We start from the raw sequence: 8,714 nt of genomic DNA on the forward strand, positions 1-8,714 counted from the left end.
AACTGCTTTGGCAGTTGTGTGCTGGGATATTTGGAGTTTTATTTGGCTTATTCTGATGAGATCTGTGACCTGTATTGGCTTCACCTGCTTTGATGGTGCCTGAAGGTTGGAGAGCTGCCTGTGCCATGTCCCTGCTGTGGTTCTAGAACTCCCTGAAGCCCAAAGAAACACTCTCGGGGATAACTGGGCACTGCATTAATTGATGTGAAAGGATCCCTGTGGAGCCTCTGTCTGAGGAAAATCCTGTTGAGTTCAAAAAAAAGGCAGAGCATCAATGAATAGGGTTTTTTCTCTGCTTGTTGGGAGTTTTTGGGTTTCTCCAGTAAAGGCTGGATAACCCCTGTAGTAGCTGTGAAAGCTTCCCCCCTCCAAAGAACTTCAGGGAATTACAGAATGGTTTGGGTTGGAAAAGACCTTAAAGAGCATTGATAGAAAAGATGGGTGCTGATGTCTCTACAAACAACTCGATGGATGAGGGGTCTTTAGAAGAAATGGGTGATAATGTTTTTGAAATGAGTGATAATGTTTTTGAAATGGGCCTTTACCTACCTCAAGCCACCCACACGTTTGTTAGAAAACCCTGAAAGTTTGACTGCAGTTTGAAATCCTGAATTTTAAGGTAATGGACTAAAGGGTCTGGGTAAAGTCTGCAGGTCCCGGGTAGTTTGAACTTTGGGGTAAAATGGCATTTTCAAGAGGGGAATAAGGGGTAGGTGGTGCGGGAAGGCTGCATCTTCCTCGTACATCAGCAATGGGGGAAGGAAGAGGGCAACATGCTGATGGGAATTTAGACAAAAAGGAGGCTGCCACCTCTGAAACCTCGAGAGAGAAACCCCCACGGGGTTATGTCTCTGTGGACTCTCTCCCTTTTTTTGAATAAAGTTGCAGGACTCTTCTGTCTCCTTTATGGACACAGGGTTTTCATTTTGGGTTTTCCTCATAACATCCAGTGCCATCCCTGCCATGGCAGGGACACTTTTCACTATCCCAGGGTGCTCCAAGCACCATCCAACCTGACCTGGAACACYTCCAGGGATCCAGGGGCAGCCACAGCTGTGCCAGGGCCTCCCCACCCTCACAGGGAGAAATTTCTCCCCATCTAACCCTGCTCTCTGGCAGTGGGAAGCAATTCCCCTCTTGTCCTGTCCCCCCATTCCTTGTCCCAAGTCCCTCTCCAGCTTTCTTGGAGCCTCTTTAGGCACTGGAAAGGGCTTTTAGTTTATGATGTTTAATTCTTACCATGGTCCCTACTGCAGATTTGGCCTGGGCTGACTATGCCTCTTGCACACAATGCCTGGACRCTCCTTGGAGGATGGTAATTTCCAWGATAYAGCATGAACAATCCTGCTGATCTTRGAATAGGAAAGGAGTGGTTATTTAGGTTTCACAAATGTGATCCTTAGTGTTGGACCCTGTAGGCAGGTCAGGGTTGATTTTATTTTCCAGGGCAGATTCATCTCTGTGGTTTTTATTCTTGATCTATAGGAATGATGTGAATACTTTTTTCTTTTTTTTTAAATGGAATTAGGTATGTTTAAGACATTTTCAGCAGATTTTCATTTGATTGGTGAGTCTTGACTGGCAAAACTGACTGGTAAAGCAGTAGGAAAAAGGCTTAATGTAATGTATCCTGCTGGGCTGTCATTCAAAAGAACCAACTTTCCAGTTCTCYTTCTGGCTGGAATTCATCACGCAAACTTTGGACAACTATTTTTTTTTTTCCACTCTCTCTCCAGCCTTCCCTGATTTTTGTCAGCCTGCATAAATTACAGGCAYGTTATGCAATGGATGGATACGTCCCAAATGGCGAAAAAATCGGTGACTTCAGCTGATTACACCCTTTTTCTTTCTCTCTTTGCAGCTGTTAACGATTGATGACAATTTCTGTGGCCTGGATATGAATGCCCCATTGGGAGTATCATCTATGGTGCGAGGGCTCCCCATTTTCACCGAGGATGGGGACAGGATGACCTCAGTGATTGCCTATGTCTACAAGAACCACTCCCTGGCTTTTGTGGGCACCAAGAGTGGCAAGCTCAAGAAGGTAAGGCCTACGTGGTCCTCTAATTCTGTTTTTCATATTTTTATGGAGATTTAAGTGTTGCATTGAGCGTGAGCAMAGTCCTCGTCTGAAGGTGCTCCCATTTTGAGGATAAAAAATGGTTTGGTTGGCAAAAAAAAACCCAGTGTTTCGCCCTCAGGGGATAGAGATGATCTGAGGAAGGATAAAATCCTTCTTCCAAATGGTTATTCATCAGGAAATTAATGCTTCAGAAGTCAARCCGCAGCCCCAGTCGCAGATGGACGTGATGTAATTTGCATCCAACAGAATTTTCTGTGTTCAGACCATCTCTAATTGAGTCGTTGATCACAGGGTGTCTGTGCAAGCTGGAGAAAAACTGATTGGGGCTGAAGTTTAGGGAACAGGATTGAGGCTCTGGAGATCTTTCTTCAGAGCTGTGTGACCGGGCTGTGATTTCACCACGAGCCCAGCACGGGATTAGCGGCTGCTCTGCTGATGTCAGGCTGGGGGTTTGTGCTGAAGGAAGAGCGTTTGCAWCAAAAGAAAGCTGTGTCCTGAGCCACGAGAAGCTTTATGTTCATGGCTGATGTCACATGAGTACAACAGAGAGTGTGTTTGTGTTCCTGTTTGGATATTTTCACTGGAAATGTGCTATTTGAATGGYTGGAGTTTGCCTTGTGGAGCACTCAGAGGGGCTGGAGAGGTGGAATCATCCACCTGTGGCTTTCCCAGGGAAAGGGRAGGCATTGGAAGTGACCTTCTTATGATAATGATGAACACTGCCTCCATTTCAACCCCTCTGACAATGTTTGCTTGAAAGCTCAGCCCAGGGATGTTGTAAAATATTGGATGTGCAAAGAGATGGTGGCTTTGCTTTTTGCAAATGGAGATGGGGAGAAGCTGGGAAGGGAGGTTGGGCAGAGCCTTGGGATGTTTTAGGATGTCCTTTCCTCTTTAAATCCCTTTTGCAAGCAAAGACTTCCAAGCTGGGGCAAGGAAGGTGCTGTGGAAAGGTGCTCTGTTGTGGTTTGTGGAGTTGTTTGTTCATGGATGCTGAAGGAAAGTCTGAAATCTTTTTTTTTTGGTTTTTTTTTTTTTCCCCTCTACCTCTTTCTTCACTCGAAAAGGAAATGTGGGCTGTAAATTCAGATGGCATTTCCCCTGTTCAGAGGAAGGGCTGCAAGGGCAATGGGATTCTGCCCACTGGCAAATGTCTCTGGCTTTGTTCAAAACAGAGGAAATGCTGCTCATGCTTTTAAAAAGAAAATATGGTGGTTTTTTTTTTTATTATTCAAGCATGTGGTAAAAGAGCCAAATGCTTTTTTTAAATGGTCATGATAAAAATAATCTCCTCCCCTGCCTAATTAGGTTTTGCTTCCCTGTCATGTGTGATATCACAATAAAGTGTTCAGTTYTCCAGTCAGTCTCTTGGAGGGAGGGAAATGGGATAGTTGAGATTTCAGTGGTAAAATTCAAAATACCTAAACTCTTAATGAGTGTTCTCCTGTGCTCACAAGCTTTTGGTTGGGTTTTTTTTCTTGGCTTCAGAAGAAGAAAACTCAGCCACAGTTCTGTTTTTGCCTTTGCAGTCACATTGCAGAATTCAAGATCTGACTCCTTTTTTAATAGGGGGAAAGTAGGAGAGAAAGTTTTCTGTGCTTCATGGAGTGTGGTAGGGAGCAGGGACAGCCTTATAGGGTAAAGAATGAGGAGAGCTGAAGTGRCTGATGTAATTTGAGAAAGGGAATAAAATGAAGCTTTTTCCTAATGTGCTGAATATTCTGCTTGTGGTAGCTCCCACATTGGGTGAGTTGGAGCAGAGCTGGAGCCTTTGGGCTGAGATTTCCTCAGGTGAATAAATTTCCCCCAAAGAGACAAAACACAAAACCAAATGGGGCTCCCCCAACCACAGGTGATTATTTTGGACCAGTTGGTCCAGGTCTCCTTTARTTGCTGTAGGTTGAGCCCCATTCTTGCTGTGATTTCTGCAATCCCTGACTCTCCCTTCACCCATTGTCCCCCTCCAGTGCTCCCCAGGGTGTCTGACCTTGGGGCAACAACCTGTCCCCTCCTCTGGGTGCTTTGGCACTCAGGATTTTCACTTGATGCTCTTCCACCCCTGCCATGGTCTTTTTGCTGCTTGGTTTTCCACCTTGGCTCATCAATCAGCTCTGCTGAACAGGGAGTGAGGAAAATGCTGCATTGGGGTTGCAGCTCCATCATAACCCATAATGTTAGCATGAGGCTTTTTTTCGTGTTTAAAACCAGTGGTAAATTGGAATAAACCTTGTAGAATTAGATGAAAGTCCTGGACAAATACCAGGAACTGGGATTTTTTTTTTTTTTTTTTTTTTTTTTTTTTTTTTTTTTTTTTTTNTTTTTATTTTTGTGCTGTTGGGTACTGCCAGGCATGTCATACTCTGCTGCTCCTCCTGGTGCAGTGCAGCTCCTCGGTCAAGCTGCAGTGGAATATTTTGGATTTTGGCATGAAAGAGGAGTTCTGAGTTGATCTCCAAGATAGCAGGTTTCATTCTGTGCTTGGAAGACTTGCTGCAAGTCATTATGAGATGGTTTTGGAGAAACTTTGCTGCTTTTTTTTCCCCTGCAGTTTCAGTATTTTCCTCTCTGTGTGTTTTTTTTATATTTATATATATCTATAAGTGGCAGACTGTGGATCAGATTTTGATTTATGCCATCCATGAGTACTCTGCAAAATACTCAGTCATGAAGCGATGTCTGTTAGTTGATATACAAATGTCACATGTGTCAAAGGAATTTATCCAGTGGCACACACAACTGAGGCAAAATATTGTGCTTTACGGGAACATATCATTGAAATGAACACTAGCAGCATATCAGGAGTCTGCCCATGTAACCAAGACAACAAAGGGAGAAAGAAAAGGAAAAAACCAAGATAGAGATAGGGTAGGGAAAGTGAGAGTGAAACCGAATGACACGGTTGGCCCCAGCTATTTCACTGCCCCAGGCAAAAATGCATTTTGCAACCCTTGCTCATTCACAAAGCTCCGTGTGCAGTCCATCAGGAAGGCACTGAATAATGTGCTGGAGAAATATTCCCTCCAATTCAGCTGCCTGGTCCATGGCACAGCCTGGCCCTGCAGAATGAAGAAATAAATAGGATAGAAGTGAAAAGCTATGGAAAGGAAAAATTTCCCTTGTCCATGTCTAATGCACAAAACCCAGTGTCCTTGGATTAAAGGTTTAATGGGGCTTTGTGGCATCTTGGGGATGGAGAAGGGGCAGCCCAGGAAAGGAGTAGGTTCAGTCTTTTGCTCTGCCAAAAACTTCTGGTGTGTCTCCATGCCTCRTTGTCTTTCTTACAAATGGTAGGGAATATTTTCCTTGCTCAAAGAGTGCTGGAGAAAATGAGTGTGTTAAGTGCTGTGAGGTGTGTGATCACCTCAAACAGCTTAACAAATCAGGAGTGGGATGGTGATGCCTGCTGATTTCTGCCTTTTCTTTTTTATACACTCTTTAATATATCTTCTAGACCCTTTTAGRTATTTTATAGGCCCTTTTAGACATTTTCTGTGCTCTTTATGTATTCTATGCCCTTTGCCTATGTGGTTGTAATTCTTGCAGCCTGATATTTTAGCTTAATTTTAGGGTCCTGCTGGGCACAAAAAAAAAAAAATTGTATGGGTGTTACCCAGGGTGTGCATCTCGGTGTGTTCCACCCCAAAGAGCTGTGCACCCGGGATCCCATTAAACACTGGGGGAAAACCATTTGATCCCATTAAACACTCAGGGAAAACCTTTTGATCCCCTTAATCCCCWCTGCCTCACAATTCTAAAACCAGCCAAAAAAGTAACAATGGAAAATCATCTCCTGACCACTCGTGGCTTTGTTTAACGAGAAATATTTAATCTTGGTGTGCTTTGGTCAGAACCCAGTGTCTGTAATTGCCTCCTGTGCCGTCTGTCCCATGGTGTTCCTTGTGTCTGTAGCACTCTGGTGAGTGTTCCCACAGTTTTGGTGTAATCCAGGGAGCCTCGTGGGCTTCCTTGGTAGTGAAGTCTCCTGTACCATGGGAAATGCTTCAGGCAAAACCTGTGGCTGAAATTCAGTTGGCACCCCTGGGAATTTTTAGCGATTTCTTTCAGGAGATCCAAAAAAAAAATTCTCTTGAGTTTAGCAAATGTCTGTTTTGTCTCCCTGCAAACAGCACAGGAGCTATTYCTGGGGATGTTCTCCCTGCAAACCACTTTGCTCTGGAACAGCCAGGTGCCAAAATTCCCTGGCTTTTTATTTTTCCCTTGCTCACTGTGTTGCTTGGCTCTTCGCTCCAGTGGCAGGAGAAAACCAGGAATGTATCCGTGGAGATGTTTTGTGTGCTTGGTTTGGATTTTTTTCCTGGTGTGCCTGGCCAAACCATGTGTCCCTAATACCTGGCATCACTGAGAAAGTGTAGCAGTATCCCATATTCCTTGTATTCCTTCCCCAGGCATTAATTTATGGGTCATTGCTTTTGTGCAGATCATTTCCRGTCAAAGAAACACAACTTACCTGCAATTATTTTGTGTGTAGGTGCAGGTGTAAAGGGACAGCTGAGCTTACAAATGTCAGCCTGGAAACRGCCTTAGGAATTGCATTTCTTACAAAACAAAGCTCTGGTCTATTTTGAAATGTTTATTTGAAAATGGAGTAGTGGAAATTTTCATTTATTTGAGACTTCCCTGTAAGAAATTGTTTGGTTTCCTTTTGTTCCTTCCAAATGTTTCACTCTGAGTCTTTTCTATGCTGAATTCCTTGCAGAGAGAGAACTTTAGCTTAAAAACCAACACTTTCACTCTGTGGGTTGTATTTCATTTTTCATCAAATCCTGTCAGTTTGTGGTCTTTGAAAGGTTTTTAGATGTGGAATGTCACGTGGGGYGAAGGTTTTCATTCGGATCAGACAGCTCTGAAATCTGGCCAGCATTTCCCACCAGGTATCAACTCTATTTAGSAGAAAACTCCACAAACAGCCCTCTGGATAGCCCCAAACCCTTGAGACTGTGCTTTCCTCGGATCCAGAAACAAAACACCACCAGGAGAGTTTAAAATATGAGAGTTGGGATTTGTAGTTCTCATTCTGGCCCCTCTCWCAGGGRTGTTGGGRTAGTGCTCAATTTTAAATRYCCATCCCTGGGAGTGTCCAAAGCCAGGTTGGGTGGGGTTTGGAGCACCCAGGTGGAATGGAAGGTGTCCCTGACTATTCTGCCCATGGAATTGGTGTCTCAGTTCTCACAGGGGGTTGGAATTTTCCTCCCACCCTTGGAGCTGGAGYTGATGTGGCAGCCCTGGGACTGCCACGTGTGGAACATCAGCCTTGGGGTAATGCAGGAACAGAGAGATCCCTGCTGTTCCTCCAGGCCAGGAGGTTCCTCAGTACACACAAAACCAGAAACCCTGCTCGGTTTTGATATTCCCTGGAGGGAATTCTGCAGCTGACAGCCCCRTGTGAGTGTCAGCAGGGAAACTCAGCTCCCTTCTCCTTCCCTCTGCTGCTTTGAAAGAGTCGGGGTTCTTTTGAATTTTATTTTTTTTTTCCCCCCGCCGTTTGGCAAGTGGACTTGACTGCTCTGAAAACACCCTGCAGAGGCTCTGGCTCCTGCTGGGAAGATGGATCCTGCAAGAGGGGCTTGTTCACCCTGGCCTCTCCTCACAGCTTCCCGAGCCAGCGGGAGTCCYGGTGCTTCACTGACTCGTGATGGAGCAACGCCGGTTCCTGTCGGAATTTAATGTCTGCAGTTGTCTGTGTCCTACCTTGATGTGCAGCCCCTCTTTGAGAGGTTGTTGCCAGCTCAGATGCCTGGAAATGAGTTAGTTTTTTTCTGGCTGTAGCATTCAGGAAGTTGTGGTTTTTGTAGTTTTGGTGAACTTGGTGCTTGTGTTGGGTGAAAGTGGTGGTGGGAGTCAATGTGGACATTGTGCAGTGGCACAATTTCTCCTGGGTCAGGTAAAAATAATTGGAGAATGAAGTCCTAAAGTATGACATTAAAGTGAATGGATTCTATCTCCATGGGTGAAATCAAAGGTGTGAGATTTGCAGGCGGGTCAGTGCCAGTGGAAGGAGGGGAAGGTGCTGCTCTTGGATTCAATTCCCAGGCCATATCCAGATACTGCRCCCAGTTTTAGCCTCCTCAGAGCAAAAGTTTTATTGATCAACCAAACGTGTTCAGGAAAGGGCGGAAAGTCTGGCCAGGAGCTGGAGAACCTGCCCTGAGAGGAGTGGATGAGAGAAATGGACTTAATCAGGCTGTAGAGGAGAAAATGAGGAGGGATATGGCGACAGCATTCCCATGTCAACAGGGAGGTTATGGAGGGGCTGGAAACAGGTTCTTCATGGTGGTGAGTGAGGAGAGGATGTTGAAGAGCAGGCATAAACTGGCATCTGAAAATTCTAGCTGGATATAAGAAAGATTTTTCCCATGAGGGTATTGAAGAAGGTCGCTCATGGAGGCTGTGCAATCTCCATCCTTGSAGACTTTCARGGCCAGAAGGGACASGAYAAMCTGGTRTGRTCTCACAGCAGGCCCTGCTTTGAACAGGAGGGTTGATTGGAAACCCTGTGAGCTCCCTGCCAGCCTGGGTTGTGCTGTGATCCATCCTCTGCCCTCACYCACATCACAGGGGCTCTGTCCAGCCCCAGCTGTTGGACTGGTGCAGCCAACACTTGCTTGAAATT

At 45.2% G+C, this 8,714-nt stretch overlaps 1 protein-coding gene across 1 annotated transcript in view; it reads left to right on the forward strand.

The window, feature by feature from the left end:
• LOC130581728 (plexin-A4-like) overlaps positions 1 to 8,714 on the forward strand; it is a gene marked incomplete at its 3' end in the record, with an annotated part of 220,610 nt that overhangs the window by 42,186 nt on the left and 169,710 nt on the right. The window contains exon 3 of the mRNA XM_057380002.1: positions 1,862 to 2,044. Coding sequence (XP_057235985.1) covers positions 1,862 to 2,044 — 183 coding nt within the window. The remainder of the gene's footprint in view (positions 1 to 1,861; positions 2,045 to 8,714) is intronic.

This window comes from Malurus melanocephalus, unplaced genomic scaffold (genome assembly GCF_030028575.1).
Source record: "Malurus melanocephalus ecotype Western Australia unplaced genomic scaffold, MMel_1.1 scaffold_430, whole genome shotgun sequence".
NCBI classification, from domain to species: Eukaryota; Metazoa; Chordata; class Aves; order Passeriformes; family Maluridae; genus Malurus; species Malurus melanocephalus.